The 19,166-nt window shown below is 31.8% G+C and overlaps 2 protein-coding genes across 2 annotated transcripts in view; one reads left to right on the top strand and one right to left on the bottom strand.

Moving 5' to 3' along the window:
• LOC124355547 (serine/threonine-protein kinase SMG1-like) overlaps positions 1-19,166 on the top strand; it is a 152,596-nt gene that overhangs the window by 96,624 nt on the left and 36,806 nt on the right.
• LOC124353612 (beta-1 adrenergic receptor-like) lies at positions 1,445-17,445 on the bottom strand. The gene is made up of 5 exons (XM_046803529.1): positions 17,286-17,445; positions 8,848-9,154; positions 7,793-7,909; positions 4,686-4,956; positions 1,445-2,745 (listed from the first exon to the last, which is right to left on the bottom strand). Exons 2-5 carry the CDS (start codon positions 9,117-9,119, stop codon positions 2,221-2,223), a joined length of 1,185 nt encoding a protein of 394 aa, XP_046659485.1. The 5' UTR covers positions 9,120-9,154; positions 17,286-17,445; the 3' UTR covers positions 1,445-2,220.

Below are 19,166 nucleotides of genomic sequence, written 5' to 3'. Positions count from 1 at the left end.
GGAATTTTAGTTATACATCAAAAGCCGGTTGTAACAGGTGTTATACAATTTAGACGTAGCAAGGGATGTAAATAAATAATTCCAAAACTTTGTGAAATTAATATACAAATTTGAATAAACAATATTTATTTCAAAATTAAATAACAATTTGAAAATATATATACTAACAGTGTTATTAATATCTTACGTTTACTTTTTCATTAATTTAACAAAGTTTGCATAGAATGTAACGGGTGTTATGTGTACAAACATAGATACGTTTTGTTTGATATCATTAGTGATTCTAGTCAGTATATGGTACAAAATATGGAGCACTTCCTAGAACATATTAGCAAATACATTTATTTCTCGTAAACCTCAACTTTTGTGCTGAATTTGTAATTTTTAAATTAACCTTTAGGCTTAACAGTTTGATCAGGCAGTTTGATAGCTCAAATTTGATAGCTCTGATGTTTTGATAATCTGCAGTGAATGAATTATTTTTAATACCTTGAGATTTTAAAACATTACAGATAAAGTAACTTTCTTTGTTAACACTGATTTGACAAATAGCTGCATAAAAAAATGCTCTCTCTATATTTATATACCTTTGTTGTTTCGCATGGAAGTTTTACTAGACATACATTCCAGAATAAACATTACTGTTAGGGATGATGGAATAAATCGGTGTTACATTTTCTTCTTCAAAATCTGGAGTGAAGGTCTTCTTCGACTCCTATGCTTCCTTTTTCTTTCTCAGATTTTACATTGATTTTCCTCAAGCAATTTTGAATCTTTTTCTATTTCTTCTTTCCTCTTCTCTCTTCTAATTTTGTCTAATTCTTTTCCAAGATATAGCTTGTATTTTATTTTCATCCATCAACTTTCCTTCGACCACTTCATTCTATTATTTGTTAGTGCCAAAACCATCCAGGAAATAAATCATCAAGTACTATTTAATAAGCAACAATGAAGTAGTTAAAAATCAAGAAATAAATATAAATAAATTTCAGTAGCTTCTATAAGATAAGATGAACAACAATCATTTATGAAGCAACTAAGTAAACAACTGTTAACAACCTTATAAGGTTTTTATTTTCCTCAAGTGTAACATACTGATCTAGGTTAGGTAGTTAGCTCTCTTGAAAAAATATCATAATAATTTGGTACAAATAAATCATGCCAATGATAATTTTGGTAAAACTAAATTTCAGAAATTCATACATTAGTATGAGCTATAACGTTTTTTTTTCAACGACTATGCCAAAATTCTGTTTTATATCAAATTAAAATTAGATTTATATTGAAACAGTTTAGTTATAAAATATGTGTTCTTATTGTATAATATGTTATTAATTGTAAATTTATTAAATTGGGCACTTGGGCCTATCTTGCTCCTCTATTATTGAATCCAACTTGAAACATATTAAAATGAGTTAGATTTTTAATTCATTGTAGTGTTTAAATTAAAATTGTAACACCTGTTACTTAAAAATGTGTAATACCCGTTGCATGATTTAAATATATTTATAATGAAAAGTACATCCACAACTTAATTAAACATGTGTTTAACCCTACTTCAGCATATGTTCATTTACTAAAAATGTATAGTTTTTATGCTACACAAACTTTTGTATGTGTTATGTAACGGCTGTTACGATTTTACATGGTCTAGTTTAATGTAGATTTTGAACAAAAGTAAGAAAAAATCAAATTTTTAAAGACGAATCTTCAATCCAACTAATGAGATCAACAATGGCAGCAATCAGCTGATTCTGAGCTAAAGAAGCAGGTTGGCCAATTATGATTAAAAATTACCCAGCCTCCCCCAAACGAGCATCAGTCAGTAAATGTGAAAAAATAGGAAAATATAATTTATTACTTTTTGTGCTTTGTTAAAATGTATACATTTACAAAGGGTCGTAGCATACAATTATCTTGCTTTAGTTGATTTACTTTTTTGATGCTCAGGCTCAGTTTAGCATAGAATCCCTGTTAGTCTAAAAATCGTATTAAAGGGAATAAACACTCATTTTAAGGCAATTAAATTATTTTGTATTGTTTAATAATGTTTTCCAAAAAAAAAGTTTTAAATCATTAAAATATGGAACCCAAATATTAGCTTTATTTTATTTTTTATAATTTTACCTTTTATTCAAATTTGTAAATGCCTGTGTCAAAGTAACAAATGCTATTTTTATATTTTAGAAAAGAGCTTAAATTTTGCCAAAAATCTGCCCATCACAAGCACATTGTCCCCTGGTAAACAGAGATTAAATAAGATGTGTGTCTTCTAAAAATCAATTGGCCAATTTTTGTGAGAAAAATTACAAATTGTCTCTTTTGAAAACTAGGATTGCAAGGAGGTGAAAGTAAACTTAGGAACAAAAAATATACAAGGACACAACGATTTATAAAAATAATAGCACTACAACTGTTCCAACTCGTGGAAGACAGAGTCCGTGTTTGCGTGTGTCTCAATAAAGAGAGCACTGTTGCGTGGGTGTTTGTCCATACTGGAGCGTTCGTGCTGCAGCGAGTGGCTTGCGGTGCGGCAGCGGACCAGGTGCCCAAAGTCCGCTTGAACTCGGAGTTCTTCCAGGCGTAGATAAGCGGGTTGACTGCTGAGCTGCTGATAGCCAGGGTCAGCACCACCTTGTACACGGTGGGGGAGATGAGGTCCTGGTGTCCAGCCGCTTGTACACACGCAGCCACGAGGAATGGCAGCCAGCAGACCGTGAAACATCCCATCACCAGGAGTACAACCTGGACAAGCAGTGTTGGGATAGTGTTCAGTTGAGTTCATCCCAGAACAGTACAAATTCTCTTACGTGTAGCCAATGCTAAGGACGTTGAGGAGTAGCACATTCCAATTGTTGGAGTAGTTTTGTATGGTGACATCCTATACGAGCCCATACACTACACTTGCAAGCATGACATGCCACAAATTGGCAAAACATGCCAGTGTTTGGAGAAAAACAACATGCACAGAGTGTATTACATGCCATGGAGGCAATCAGATCGGGTTTGATTTTTGGCAGGGCGTGCAAAAATGCTAGTGTGAACGAACCTATTCTGAACCACAAGCTGAAGAGATAACATCTTTTGAGATAAGGTAAAAATTTCTCCAAGAAGTAAATAAACATTTTGTTATCCATGCGTTGGTAAGTTCTATAATTGTTCGAATTTTTTTTCGCAACTATTGCAATCATTTTGTGTCAGGATACATTTCTCTCTTTTTTAAACAACACATGTTTCCTCCTTCTTTTGCACTTCACATCACTCAGAGCCTGTTTATGCACCATTCATTACTTTGCCAACACTATACAGTTTACCACTTTACTATAAAGACTTAAAAATGACAATCAATACTTCCACTAACATGCATGTGTCCCAGAGTATCATAAAAATTATGTTAAAAAAGAATCCGCACTTTCCTACACAACTACTTTATTTATAATTTCCGGTACTGACTGTCAGAAAACTTTTTATTAAAGATCTTCTTATTTACACTAAAAGTAACAAAGAACTAGTTTTTACACAACAGCAAAACAATTATGTGGTATTAGGACACGAGGCCAGTGAAGTTTGTCAAGTTTGTGGCTTAACAGTAGTTTACAGAGTAGCAATTATTATTATTATAGTACATTCCTTTTATAGACATTTATCCCAAAATATACTGTAAGTTAAGAACATGAGTGTTGCAGTGTACAAGCGTATTGTTAGTAGCTTCTCGGCCTCAGTCTCATGGAGACGGAGAAATTAGTTCAGTCGCCATATACTTTGTTATTTATTTTACAATATTGATACTTGCTCTATTTTTACATACATCCTTGCTTAATATCACATAATAGCACAACAGTCAATATACCATCGTCGCTGATGTTTAATTTAGTTATTTATCAACATATAACATGTACATGGTAGGTTCAGGCTATAGCAGGAGATTGTTGATATGTTTTATTCAGCAATAATAATTATAACTCTTCAGTGTATGAGGAACAGAGTGCCGTGCATTCTAGAGCATGCCAGTATTAAAAAATGTCACTAACTAACATTTGTAGTATGTAAGGTTGTTTAAATGTGGGGAGGAAACGTTTACATCCTTATTTTTAATTTTAGAATTATGGAAGATGTGTCTCATTGTGTAATGGAGATGTGTATATGTAATCAATACACATTCAACAGATTTTTTATTTTTTGTCTAAATTTGTGTTCATTCAGGCAAAAAATTTCGAACTTTTTTTGTGCTTTATTTTGTGAATATTTGATAAGCGTAAACTTTAAAGAAAAACTTAAAAGCATATGGTTTTTTATTAATAAGATCTTTAAAATAATACATCTCTGATGATTCTACAGCCAGAAATAAGGGTATTAAGATGTTTGAAGTTTAACATTGTGGGGGGTTTAAATTTGGGTAAAACTCAGGTTATTCTACTGAAACCAGGTATTAATACCTGGTAGTTATTTCAGTTAAACTGCACTACTATGATTCGGTATATCTTGGCTAAAAATAAATTAGTACCGTTTTTCTAATCTACTACTATTTTAATTCATATATACAGTACATTTTAATCACAGTAGTTGCACCGCTAATAATTAACAGAGTCGCTCCGGAAGCTTACACAAGCTAGTTATACCACTCAGTACCAATACTGTTGATACTTTATATAGCATGGCATGACAGAAAAATCCATTCATTATACCTGGAAGCATGATTGGCGCAGCCTCGACACATGCAACTGGCGCAGTTTGATGACCTGTCGACTGGCCTCGCGCCATATGCGCCAGTAGATGACGCTCATGGTGGCCCAGATGATGGCGAAGGCCGGTGCGATGACGGCAGTCGTGTAGTAGCGTGGTAGAACCCGCCCTAACTCGCACAACACACCAGGCCGCCAGCTGTTCCAGTAGAGAGGCACTGTCGCGAATATCACAGCGTGTACCCAACCACCGAATAACACTGTCTGGGCTATTCTGGAATCACAAGTCACATATTAGATAGGTTTTTCCTTCAAAGAACACCATTTCACCATGTGTTAATGGGAGATTATAAATGTCTGGTGAAATGTATTAACCCTTGAAAATGTTAACCCTTCCCACGTGGCAAACGGATATATCCGGTAGGTCTAATTTTGACAGAAACGCGGTAAATGGATATATCCTTCAAAGTCTATTTTGTGTTATTTAATAAATTGTAGTTGCCGTGGAATCCGCTAGAGTTCAAGTGAGTGTTGAATACTTGTTCCGAAAAGCAGATGTTACAGTTTGAACCTCATTGGCGCGTCACAGTGGTGGGAGGGCGTGGCTTTGTCCCTCGTGGCGTGATTTAGCCTCAGTCTGCGGCGAACCATTACGCGATAAACGGATATATCCCGGCACGGCATATTTTAGTGTTTAACGCTGTTTTGCCATATTTCCTTATTTACTGTTCGTGTTTCTGTTGTATTTAGCATTATATTATCTTTTTATTTTGTTATTAGTTTATTTGTTGTGTCTTTATAGGCCTATACTGTTTTATGCAATGGCGAATCCTGACGATTTTTTGTAAAATTTGAAAAATTTGTTAAAAAATATAGGGGTCTGATTATTTTGTGATACTGTATTATTTTTTATTCCTAATAGCCACCACTAACTAAAAAAAATTAGAGTTGATAAAATGTAAAAAAAATTTAAAAGTTAATTACGCGTTTTGAGTCAAAATTGAAAGATAAATTCCACGTGGGAAGGGTTAAGTTTAGTTCCATTTAGCCTTCTACCTAGTGTAGCATCTTCAAATCAACATGCCCGTTGCATTAACCCATACCACTATAGCTAAGTTATGTATATTTTTCCTCCACATATATGGATAAATTAGACTTTGCTACAAATGCAGTATTTAAACATATTTCAAATGTCACATCTAACCTTTAGACAATTATGGAAGTCCATAAAAAGTGTAGTAGTACGCTTGTTCATATTTCATGTCTGTTATAGTTGGGGAGACGTATTTTTAGTTAACTTATGAGGTATGTTCAAAAACAGGAATTACGTTTTTGTAAAAAATGTTTATACAGTAATGTTTTTCAAAATAGCCCCCATTAGATATTACGCATTTGTGCAAGCGCTTCCTCCAATTCTTGAAATACTTAAACTCAGTTTTTGGGATAGCCTTTAGCTCTTTCAGCAATGCACTTTTAATTTCATCTATGCTTGTAAAATGTTGGCATAAAAAAATTATAAAATAAAAAAGTCATACACATTTCCCCTTTTTTTACACTTTATTCCATTTTTTCACACAAAATGTAATACAAATACTTTGATCCATTTTTTTTAACAAATGAAAATCGCTGAGTTCATAAAACACGTCTAATCTTAGCAGCAGCTACTGAAAAAGTAAACAATATAGCATAAAAATATAATTCAGGAGCATGAGTACGAACATAATTTAAAAATATTGACAATCGGACTCTCCAAACCCGCAAAACTATAAAACTCCCGTTACTTTTTTAAACACGTCTTGTACATTTGTAATACTATATAGGGGCGGTGACCTATCCTCTCACTGGACCCATTTCTAATGTCATTGTCAGAGCCTCAACCAAACAGCTATCTAACTTTAATTTAACTCACGGTAGGACATGCTGTTCTAAGGTTGGTTATTGTGTAAGCCTTTGTTATAAATGATTCCATTACAGTTTTTATTAACTGTAATTAAATGTTTGCTTATACACTACTCCTTTAAATATTTATTTCATAAAAATAATTTTTGTATTACTATGTATAATCATGTTCTACGTATCATTTTACAAACAAGTTAATTATGTATACAAGTTAACTAAATTGTACCACAAATTTTTACTGTCTTATAATTGTAACTGGTTTTAATGTGGAGTATTAATCTTCTGGTCAACATGTTTTGGCATGATTCCCCACAGCAATTCCTATTTAATGAAAGCTACGGTTCAGTAGAATGTTTTTTTTTAATCCTTCAAACAAATAATACTCGTTACTCTGATCATAATAACAATTATAGCATGTATTAGCTTATATAATAAAAGAGCATTTTGACTCTATATTTCAGAACAATGTTGTGTTATAGTAATCACATAACAGAAACTTAGTAAAATGCATCATACCAACATCATGTTTAAACATTTTTACTCATAAGTTGGCAGAACAGCTTAAGTTAGTTACAACAGGTAGTGTTTATTAAAATGAGCCAGAGAAGATATTCTAACCCTTTAACTGGTGTTTTTCTCTGTTAGAGTACCGTAAGAATTGAGCTGTTTTAATGTACAACTTTTTTTAGGTACTTTGCATTTAACTCCCGGAGAAGTAATATAAAAAAAAACACTCGAATTTAACATTTGTAAAGTTTTTTGTGTATTTATACAAAAATTATTAAAATTATGTATAGAAAATTTATTTTATTTACAAAATATGAATATAAATTCAAATATAATCAGTATTTTCTTATAAACATATTAAGGTCAACCGGCAACGGAATTGTACGGTACACAACCTGAAATCAGAATCAGCCGATTAGTTAGAACAACGGATAGAACAGCATCATATGGCGGTAAATTTGAACGGAGAAGGAATAAATAAAAGGGTAACTGCAATCAATGATATAAACTACTTGAAAATTATTTCTTTTCTCTTAAGGGACATTATTCATCACGAAACAATGGTGAAAACTGTTTAGCGTCATAGTACTTCCTGCACAGCTATAGTGATTATTTCAGGTGGCACATAGTGCGTTCCTGAATTCAGTGCGGAGGGTTAAAGAACAGAACACTATAAATATGTGTTGATAATGTTGCTTTCAAACCTGGCATTCATAGTCCTCTCATATTTAAATGGATGAATGATGGCAAAGTAGCGATCAGCAGCTATGGCTGTCATGTTCAGTATGGATGCACAACAGCCGAACAGTATGAACACAAATCTGAAACATAACGTCAAAGCTGAATTGTTTCATCTAGGACTATTGTTAACGGATGAACGATGGCAAAGTAGCGATCAGCAGCTATGGCTGTCATGTTCAGTATGGATGCACAACAGCCGAACAGTATGAACACAAATCTGAAACATAACGTCAAAGCTGAATTGTTTCATCTAGGACTTGTTAACGGATGAACGATGGCAAAGTAGCGATCAGCAGCTATGGCTGTCATGTTCAGTATGGATGCACAACAGCCGAACAGTATGAACACAAATCTGAAACATAACGTCAAAGCTATATTGTTTCATATAAGCTTGTTTGTGGGAAATAGAATAAAACTATCTGTTGGAATTGAAAATGTTCCTTATATTAGTATAGCTTTCTGAGCAGTAGAGTGTTTCTTGTAGATTATTCTCAACATTCTTATTAAATCAGGTAGATTGAAAATTCAAACTTCAGATAATATCCCTTTGAAGTGCTTTGGTCAAACTAATTACATTTACATACATAATTACATGTACTTAGCAGTTAAATTTTAAACTTATAAACATGGCATCCCATTCTTAAATATGTCTTTAGATCTTGTGTGTGTTGCGGATGGGAGGAATCAGGCTACACAGAGTAAAGCTAATATCGAAAAAAATCCATCCGGCCTTTAGAGACTCAGTACACTTACTTTCGGGATATGCCTCGTATTTTATATATTTGTTGATGATAAAATAAATATTTATTCAAAGTGTTTTAGTGAATTTACACTTTACATAATGTTTAGTATAAATCTGAAAAGATTGGAAATGTTATACTTATCTAATTATATTCACATAACATGCCTTGTAGTTTACACAACTAAATTGCGGTAGATATCTTATTTGCTTAACAGGACTTGATTATACAGCAATAAAAAACTTCTATGTCCATTGGATTAAAGTTTAAGTACTCACTTGAGTACGCAGGTGGTGCGAGCAGCTGCCATGGTGGGGGAGAGTTTCATGGCCATGTGATAGGGCATGGTGGCCCCCACCACCATGTCTGACAGGGCCAAACTCATAACAAATTGACTGGAGACGATTGGAGAGAACTGAAGGCTGGAGCGCAGTACGCAGAGGGTGACCAGGTTGCCAGTGACAATGATGACGCAAATTGTCCCATCAATCACGAGCCACACTGCGACATCCACACTAATACTGAAGTCTGCCTCCGTGGCGTTATGCATTGCCCTCTCATTGCCACGTCAGCCCCTGCCTATTGCTGAATGGCAAACAATTATTTAAAACAAACATCTTTGGACAATGTATTCTCTGAGTGTATATAGGAATGATGGATAAAACTGGGGTTGATGTGTATTATGCTAAGTATGACGTGATCATCAATGATGGTGACGATTTCTATCATTGATAACTAATAATTTTTAGTTTTGCGTGTTCCTTAATACAATTTAATTTAAAGGAAGTTATTCCGTTTTTAGTGACTTAATTTATATAATTTTTTTAGAGTAAAATTCTCTACAAATTTTATAGAACTTGTTTTGGTAGGCCATTTAACGGAATTATTGTAGTCAAAACATACAAAAAAGTATGCTTTTGACCCTAACCATTTTTGCTCTACCCCGATTTTCTTCTAAACTATTGTAGATAGAGTTCTGGTACAGGTTTTATACGATTTGTCAGCTAAGTTTACATAAAACTTATCTAACAAACTCAAATAACATCCTAAAAATTTCAGTGTGAGTTAAATTTCACTGAGGGAGCTAAATTTTAGGTGAAATCTTTGACCCTGTGTAACTCACCAATGAAGCATTTCTGGACCCATGTTTTGTATGAACTTTTTCATTGTTTTAATGAGAGGAATAAGCTTGTGCAGTATGGCAGATTCCTCCTGAAACATCCTGTATATTACGCATCATACAAATTAAAAAAAAGTGTAATTGAAATAAATAAGACTTCTTTATTGTCGTTGGATCTGTAATATACATGTTCATGGTGATATACATATACACCTATTTTAGAACATTGGGGTTCTTTATTGATAAAAATGTATTAGAATGTATCAGTAACATCAGCATCATCAAATTCTTTAATAAAATAAATAGGATGGTTTTAAAATGTGATGTTGGTTCATTGTTTTGTAAAACACTGCAAAATTAAATAAAAACAACTTATATGAATAATAGTCTATGAACCAAGAGCCAATTTTCCCTGTAAAAGTTTACAACTTGGTTTCAACATGTATGCTTCATACACCCATCTTTATTTTGAGAACTTTCATACATTGTAAACATTTGGAACCACCTAACAAAACACTGAATAATAGCCAGCGCTTGTTCAAAAAACAATGAATAATAGCCAAAGCCAGTTCACAAGACAAGCCAGTTCACAAGACACTGAATAACAGCCAGAACAGAATGAATGCAGCCAGAGTCAAAAAAAAAACACTGAATAACAGCCAGTTCACAAGAACACTGAATAACAGCCAGGCCAGTTCACAAAACACTGAATAACAGCCAGATACAAAACACTGAATAATAGCCAGCAGGTCACAAAACACTGAATAACAGCCAGATTCACGAAACACTGCAGCATCACAAAACACTGAATAACAGCCAGAGAGTGAATAATAGCACTGAATAACAGCCAGATTCGGCCCACGAAACACTGAATAATAGCCAGAGTCAGTTCACAAAACACTGAATAACAGCCAGGCCAGTTCAAAAACACTGAATAATAGCCAGAGCAGGTCACAAAACACTGAATAACAGCCAGATTCGGTTCACAAAACACTGAATAACAGCTAGAGCCAGTTCACAAAACACTGAATAACAGCCAGATTCGGTCCACGAAACACTGAATAATAGCCGGAGCAGGTCACAAAACACTGAATAACAGCTAGAGCCAGTTCACAAAACACTGAATAACAGCCGGAGGCAGTCACAAAACACTGAATAATAGCCAGATCAGTTCACAAAACACTGAATAACAGCTAGAGCCAGTTCACAAAACACTGAATAACAGCCAGGCCAGTTCACAAAACACTTGAATAACAGCCAGATTCGGTCCACAAAACACTGAATAATAGCCGGAGCAGGTCACAAAACACTTGAATAACAGCCAGATTCGGTCCACGAAACACTGAATAATAGCCGGAGCAGGTCACAAAACACTTGAATAACAGCCAGATTCGGTCCACGAAACACTGAATAATAGCCGGAGCAGGTCACAAAACACTTGAATAATAGCCAGAGACAGTTCACAAAACACTGAATAATAGTCATACAAAACAATGTGTAACAGTTTGTAACGAGCACTAAGTAGCAGTTTGAAGCTAATTGACTTACACAAAATGCTGAGTAGCGGTCACAAAACTTCAAGTAGCACCATCTCACAAATATAGACTGAAAATATTTTGCTGTTATGTGGTTTAAAAATGTTCTTTTTAATTATCAGTAGAAAAGTGAATTCACTAGGTACTAGAATTGCAACTTATTAAACAAATTTCTTATTTTCACTGACTAATTGAAATGATTGAAAAACATATCTTGCTCAAGAATAACAGTTTATTTTCAATGGGCTGTTATTAATAAATAATTCTTACATAAAATATATAGATGTAATATACCGTTAGTAAAGATTGTATACTTTATGAACATTGTCTTAGAAATTATAATGCTTTTAAGTCTGCAGAGTGGGACTGATGACCGACACTAGAGGTTACTAATTCCGTTATTGCCTGAGTGCTGGGGGATATAGCGGTAATCCAGTATACCAGGTCTGTAGCTGGAGTAAATTGTCTATCACTAAATTGAGGTGGGTCAATAGTGACTAACCACGAACAATACTTGCTACATACAATTACATTACAGTAGCTCTCTTAATTCATATTTTAAAGTGAGCTTGGTTTAACAGAAATAATGTTTACCTTCCGAGACAGTTTTAGAATAATATACATAGCCGTTAATACATTCTAGTACCAGTTAACATTTAAAACTATGTAGATTTACAAGATCAAAACAACAAAATGTTCCTGTTCACATTGGTTTTCCTGTAACAATGTGTTATTAAATTTCAAAATCCTCCATAAGAAAATGTATTTTCTTAATACAAACAACAAAAATTGTGCAAATGTATGGCCCTGATTCTCACTCAAGTTTTATTTTGGATGAAATGCAGTTGAAACCATCTCTATACAACTTTTCTGGTATTTAAATTTTAAAAATATTTTAAACCCAGTTAAATATTTTATCTAAAATTTGTGTTATTTTTTAAGCAGATTTGTTTTAAAGGTTCTAGTGTTGTTAAGTTTTGATCTTTCATAACACAGTAAATCTTTAAAATTGCATAAATATCTGCTTTTTGGATTAAATGCAGTTGAAACCATTTCTATACAACTTTTCTGTTATTTAACTTCTAAAGATATTTTAAACACAGTTAAATATTTTATCTAAAATTCTTGTTATTTTTTTAAACAGATTTGTTTTAAAGGCTCTAGTTTTGTTGATTACATTGTGATCTTTACTAACACAATAAATCTTTAAAATTGCATAAATATCTGCTAAAAAGTTCTCTTTTTTGGAAAGGATGTAATTTTGATTTGTAGAATAAAAACTGAAATCAAAACTATTGGGATCCAAATGAGCTTTCAATATAGACACTCAGAACTTCCAGATAGTTTAGGTTTAAAGTACAAAATATTTTTGTGTAAAAGAAATATATTTTGTCACTATTTATAATATTTTTATATATAAAACGAATTTAATCATATAACATTTATCTATTTTATATCAATCGGAGAATTACTAACAAAAATAAAATGTAGTACATGTTTCAACTTTGCTGTAGATAGCATTTATTTTCAGACAACAGATATTAGACCAAAATATCAATTTTGGTATGAGATTAGATTTAATATTTAATTTTATTTGCCAAAAATATCATTGTTGTCTTTTAGGGGCAAAACACATTGAATTAACATATAGCATTGCCCACAACATTTTTTGAAATTTACAAGGTATGTTGTCGATATAATAGAAGTATTTTATTAAATTATGTTCAAAAACACAATTCTTCAGAGCTAGGATGTTTTTAGTTTGAAAATTGTAGATTTTTTGTAAAATTCCAATTGCATTTTAGTAAATAATATCTAAATGGGAGTTTTGGGATTTTTACAGTTGTGATTTTGGCCATAAAAATCACTAAAGAAATCTCTAAAAGGCGCTTTGAAGAGAAATTGTACTTTAAATAGATAGTATTTTATTCTGCAAATTGAATTTATGTTGAATACTTTATTATACCATCAGATTGTGATGAAATATAGGTAATATTTAATATCGTATATATTTTCAGTTACATACATTTGTTTTTATTTTAACTCCTGATTTTTTACAGAAAACTCCGTTTTACAAAAATGGTTGTGTTCTTAAATATTCGTAAAGCAGCATAATTGCATACATAAATACTGTATTACAGTTCATGTGTAAACATAGAATTTTGAATACTGTGAATAAAATAAACCATTGTGTTCTAAAATATATGAACAGTTAATGCTTACCAGTTTACTTAAGGTTTAATGAACACAAGAGCACCACAAGAGTGTTACTATGATGCTACTGCCGCGAATGACTCGACTATGACTCTATTGAAGCACAATTGCACTTCTTATTTCATTCACTTGGGGTTAATTACCCCCTTCCAGTATGGAGACCATTTCACAAGTCATATGTGCTTATATTGCAAAGAGACTGTAGACAAAGATCTTAATAGATTTTGATTTTTTAAATAACTCTTTGTATGTACTTTATGCATCTTTAGAATATCATAAAAACCACCAGTATTACCATATAAATAAAATATCGATAAAGATATGTTTTGCTTACTTTAACTTGCTCCTGATTTTTGCAGTAATTAATTGTTGAAGTGCAAAACGAAAAAAATTATATTACCATGAAATTCTTCAGAAAATTTAATTGTTAACTAAGTAAAATACCAGGTTAAGTGTTAGAGAGGGCTTCTTAGCCCTAACTTTGCCTGGTAAAATAAGACATTATTTACTTTACTTTTACTTTTAAAATACATTACTTCAAAATGTGGCTTCACTTTCTCTCTTTGTGTATCTTATATTGTATTTTGGTATTTTCACACTATGTACCAGAAATATGTCATTTTTAACATTTAATGTGCTCTGAGAGTGGTAAAAAAGTAATAAAATCGTTGTACCACTTTATTTTTGTTGTTAAACATCATGATCACAATTATGTATTATTGTATTGTAAAAACCATAAAAATAAAAGATTAGTAAGAAATGAAAAGGATTGTCATACATATTTAGAATTGGGTGTGGTATACTTACTGAAGGTCCCTTAAAATCAGACTGGCTGTACAGTTTCTTTTTAATACTTTCTGTCCATTTTGCACCAAATTAAAATTCAATCACTAACGTTAAAGAAGTCATTTTAGAGAAACGCTTTTGGATCATTTCAAAAAAGGGAGAGACACCCTTTCAATCTCGGCTATTTACCGCACAGTATGCCTGGTAAAATTCCCAGCACTATTTATTTTATTTTTATTTTTACTCAGCATGAAAGATATTAAATTATTCTTAATGACTGTGGGAAATATTTATTCCTGTAATATATTATACTAAAATTAACGCCTAAAAACTTTTCAATAATTTTTTTACTTTGTGTTTATGAAAGGTGTGTAAAAATATAGTAAGCACTTGTATAATCAATTTATACACATTTTCAATTAATGATAAATTACATTTATTAATTACTATAAATTAGTATTAATAAATAAAAAATTAAATACTAAGTAGGGCTAACATTAAAAAAACTTATGTAAAAGGAATACAAACATGATAAGTATAATACTCGTACTAAAAATAATTATGAAATCAAATCAAACGACAGTGAAGTGACAATCAACAATAAACTGGTTATTTAGTTGCTATTTACAGCTGATTTACATTATAAGCATAGCAAGTTACAACACAGTCGATTGTACATTACGTAAAATACTGTACAAAATTTAGATCACAACTTTATTAGAAAGTTATCAAACATTATTGCAGCCAAATTATTTATGGAATTCGTAAGTAGTACAGCAATGAAAGGACCAACAGGAAAAGAGTTATTGTGAGCAAAAAAATATTGTTATTTTAGTTGGATAAATTAAAATCAGTTAGGTACATTTTGGTGGTATTGTTGTGAGGAGGGGGGAGGAAGTCGTGACAATGTGGGACCATAAACAAGAGTTGAGAGATGGCATTAACATAGGAATTGCAGTTGTGAGTCGTCTGTATGCGGGAGGTAAGGCTAAGCTTGTGCTCAATGTCGCGGCCACTGCCGCGGTCTCGCTCCACCCTAAACTTTAGCCCAACATCGCTTTTAAAACTGGAGAGTCAGTTAAAACTACGTAATTTTGTTGTGTATTGGAAAACCTTCAATTTGGTTTAAAGTTTATAATAGTTTCAAATCAAACTAATATCTGATTCTTCGAGTAACCCTTGTAATTATAACTTCCTAATTCGTAATTCACAATTCAATTATCAGAGCTTTAAGAGTGTTTTGTACTCACACAGAGGTCATCATCACATTTAAATAGTTCTTTCTTCTCAGTCGGAAGAAGTAGGTAGATTTTGTGACAACTGAAATATTATTCCCTTTTCTCATGGGATTTACATATACTCGATATCTCATAAATCATTAGAGATGCACAAAAAAAGGCTTATTAGCACTGCAGAACAGTTTTAGTTTCTCTAAAAGGCCGCCACAATGGAAACCAAACTAAAAAAATAGCAAACCTAGCTGCTCAATTAACTTATAAGATCAATATTTGTACCAAGCTTCTACTAGTCTAGTTTTTTGTGGACAGTTATCATTTCCACTAGCCGTGTCATACAGCATATATATATATCTATAAAATTTTGAACTTAGTGGTGAGGGGGGGACGGTTTTGGTAGAAATGTTTTTAAGTGCTACCTTGAGGGCGATTTCAATAAACTGATTTTGTATTCAAAATCTACCAAAAATCACCAATTCTTACATTCAGTCTATTTTATTCAAGTAAAACTTGATTGGAAGTTTATGACAGTTTTCTTTAATAATACAGTTATATTATCGGAATGTTGAGTTGTTCCTTATACATGTAGTGAGAAATTGCTGGAAAGAGTGGACAAAATTTGTGTAAAAATCTTACAAAGTAATTTCATTGTTTTAAAAATATAAAAAATAATTAAATTATAGAAACCTTATTCATAATTCTATTGATCATAGAGTATGTAAGACAAACCAGTTAATATAAAGAATGTTCAGTACAGTGTGTTGATTATAGCAGTAATAAATAAGTAGTGTTAATGATTTTAAATGAATTTGACATGAATAGATTTTGAGTAGATTTCATTCTAACTGGTATCAAGAAATACAGTAACTCTCCAAAGTGAAATTTACATCATGTTATATTTTATTGAATTCAGAAACAAATAGTTTTTATTCGGTGATTGATTTTTGAAGATTTTTGTAGCTAATTGTAAAAGCATTAAAGTATATAGCATTGAAATAAGAGATTTCTTTATTCAGCAAGTATTGTATTTTGCCTTTCACTCATATCAATACAATTCTAAAGGTTAGATAAATTTGGGGGATTGTTTAGGCTCATGTCATCAAGATATAGAAATTTGTACTATGATTAGTTTCATTCTTTAAATCGACAATTGGACTATACATTTTTAAATAAATTTAAGTGCTCTTTCTAATAAAGCTTGGCTTTATGGACCAAAATCATGATTTATTTGGTTTAAAAAATCTTATTAATTTTCATAATTTCCGTAGTTATTTATAAATTCTAAGCATTGTCAAAATGAAATTATATTTACCCAAAATTGTTTAGTATTTGAGGAAGTGCAGGGACAGTTTAAAATATTTTCTATTAGCGGTACCAAACTATATTGAGTAAAAATAATGAACAATGTATTTTATTACCAAATGAAATATGACTAAGTAAATCTTTAGGTAATTATTGATCTTTTTGAATTGTTGTAAAATTAATGAATAACTTTTTGTGAGTCGTAAAAGAAGTGTTTTATTGACAATTGATAATAGTAAAAATATATACTGCTCTAAAGAGTCAACTGATGTAAAAGAGGTAAAAGTATATAAAAACATATTAAAATCTAATTAAATGTGACATCAATAGAATTGTCACAATTAGTTATTTCCTTTGATAATTTCTACTATTGGGATAAGGTTGTGATGTACAGTACGTTTATTTTTCGTAATATATCAATAGTACTAAATAATTACAGTTCACACAAATATGGTTTTCTGTGTGTTTTCAGTGTTCTAAATAAGAATTACAAAGTTTAAAAACGTGTTATTCAGTAAACTCACTCGGAATGGGGTCACCCCATTGGAAGTGTGTGGATCAGATTTAATACTGTTGTGCTATTAATGTGGCCACTCAGAATTGAGTGGACATCGGAGATTGATGTGTTTGGCTCCCAAGTGGGGCCATGTGGTCGGTTACTTACGCAGTCCCTTGTGCTTCCATCCCACTCACTGGGGCTTCACTCACCGACTGCCTGTCTCCCCTCCCACGCCGCCGGTGGTCCTGCAGTACCACCACCTCTTCCCTGCCGCAAGCCAATCAATCATGGAGTTGATTATTCAATACTGTCACTGTTTGCCATACCGTTCCATTAACTTCAATTTGTCATTGTTCTATAAATAAATCCCGATTATTTGACTAATTTATTAATTAATTAAATTATTAATAATTAATTAATAATTGAACTTGAATGTTATGTAAAAATTTAAACAAAAAACAATTAATGTATTTTAGTAAATTGTAACATGAGTTAGGAATTACTTTATAATCTAGGATATGCTATTAATCACTTGTTAACAAAGTGTATTAAAAATATAATTCTTTTAAAAATTTAAAACTATTTTTATGTTAAAGGTTTGCTTATTTCTAAACATTACACATTATCAACATGTGCTAATTTTAGCTTACATTAAGAATACTAATTTTTAACCTCCCAAGTCTAAACATGTAGTTTTGGAAGATGCCTTCCCTTATGTGTGTTCACACATGGCCAAACCAGCCATGATTAAGATTTTAGCCAAATTTGGATTTTTTTATGGTTAGAATCCATTAAAATTGTTAAAAATATAAAAGGAAAGCTAAACCTCTTCTTTTTTATGTTTTTTTGTCTGAAAACACGTTTTTTTTTGCCTTAAACAAAACACTTTTAAAAACTGTATTGTTTTAAATACGTTTTCATTTATTTATAAAACTTAAAACATGATAAAATGAGCTACTTACAAAAATATCTAGACAATAGACAGTAGACAATAGACAATTTTCTTTATTTACATATTCATAGAGAATAGTACATGCGTCATAAAACAAAAGTTGTGGTTAGTAAAATTTATACAATGTAAAAAGTTTTTGTGTCATAGTTATATAATACAAAGTTTGATGTCCAGAGGAAGCTCTTGTCTTGCGCTGCACTGTGTCAGGTGCTCAAGAATTCGGACTCTGAATAGTAGGGCCTTTCTTGCAGCCATTTTGTTAGTTGGTTCGCGAAACACTGAGGTGGCTGATTTCTTTCTTTCTCATTCAGTAGTTACAACAAATTGATGTGCAGAATACAGCAATTGATACTTGAACTGAGAACATACTGCTTTGTATATTAATTTTGTTGGCATGAAATCCAAGTGTATTATTACAAGAGAAAACCTTGTCATTTGTTTACATTATAATTTCAAAGTATTCAAACCCAATAAATTGTAATTTTCACCTTCAAAACAGTGGTTTGGCCCATAAAAAATGTGAAAATAAAGGTTCCAGTTATGTTGATTAAATTTTTGTAAAATCCCATTAATTGGTAAACATCTAATAAAAATCTGCATTAAACTTATATTTTAAATTTCTTAGTTTGTATAAAAATGAAGTAATAATAGGTCCCTGTCAGTAGTTTTATCTAAAATCTGTCAAAATTATATGCTAGCAGGAAAATTGTCCTTTATTTGAAGTAAAACAGTTTGTGCAATTTTTGGATTTGCTGTACTACTTTATTAGTTTCTTCTAAACTTAAATTATAATAGTGTAATAAATTAGTGCTGTTTTACGTGTTAGTCCATGTATTTCTGACTTGGTGTTGCCCAACTTGTGGACACAACAGATCTGATTTCTGCATTACTTTAGTTTCTCAGTAAATGTTTAGCCAACCGAAGAATCTTAATGCTCAAGAGTTTATTAAATTC

The sequence above is a fragment of the Homalodisca vitripennis genome, chromosome 2 (assembly GCF_021130785.1).
Source record: "Homalodisca vitripennis isolate AUS2020 chromosome 2, UT_GWSS_2.1, whole genome shotgun sequence".
NCBI classification, from domain to species: domain Eukaryota; kingdom Metazoa; phylum Arthropoda; class Insecta; order Hemiptera; family Cicadellidae; genus Homalodisca; species Homalodisca vitripennis.
Note: the sequence above shows the minus strand (reverse complement) of the source record. Positions and strands in the feature narration are given on the sequence as shown.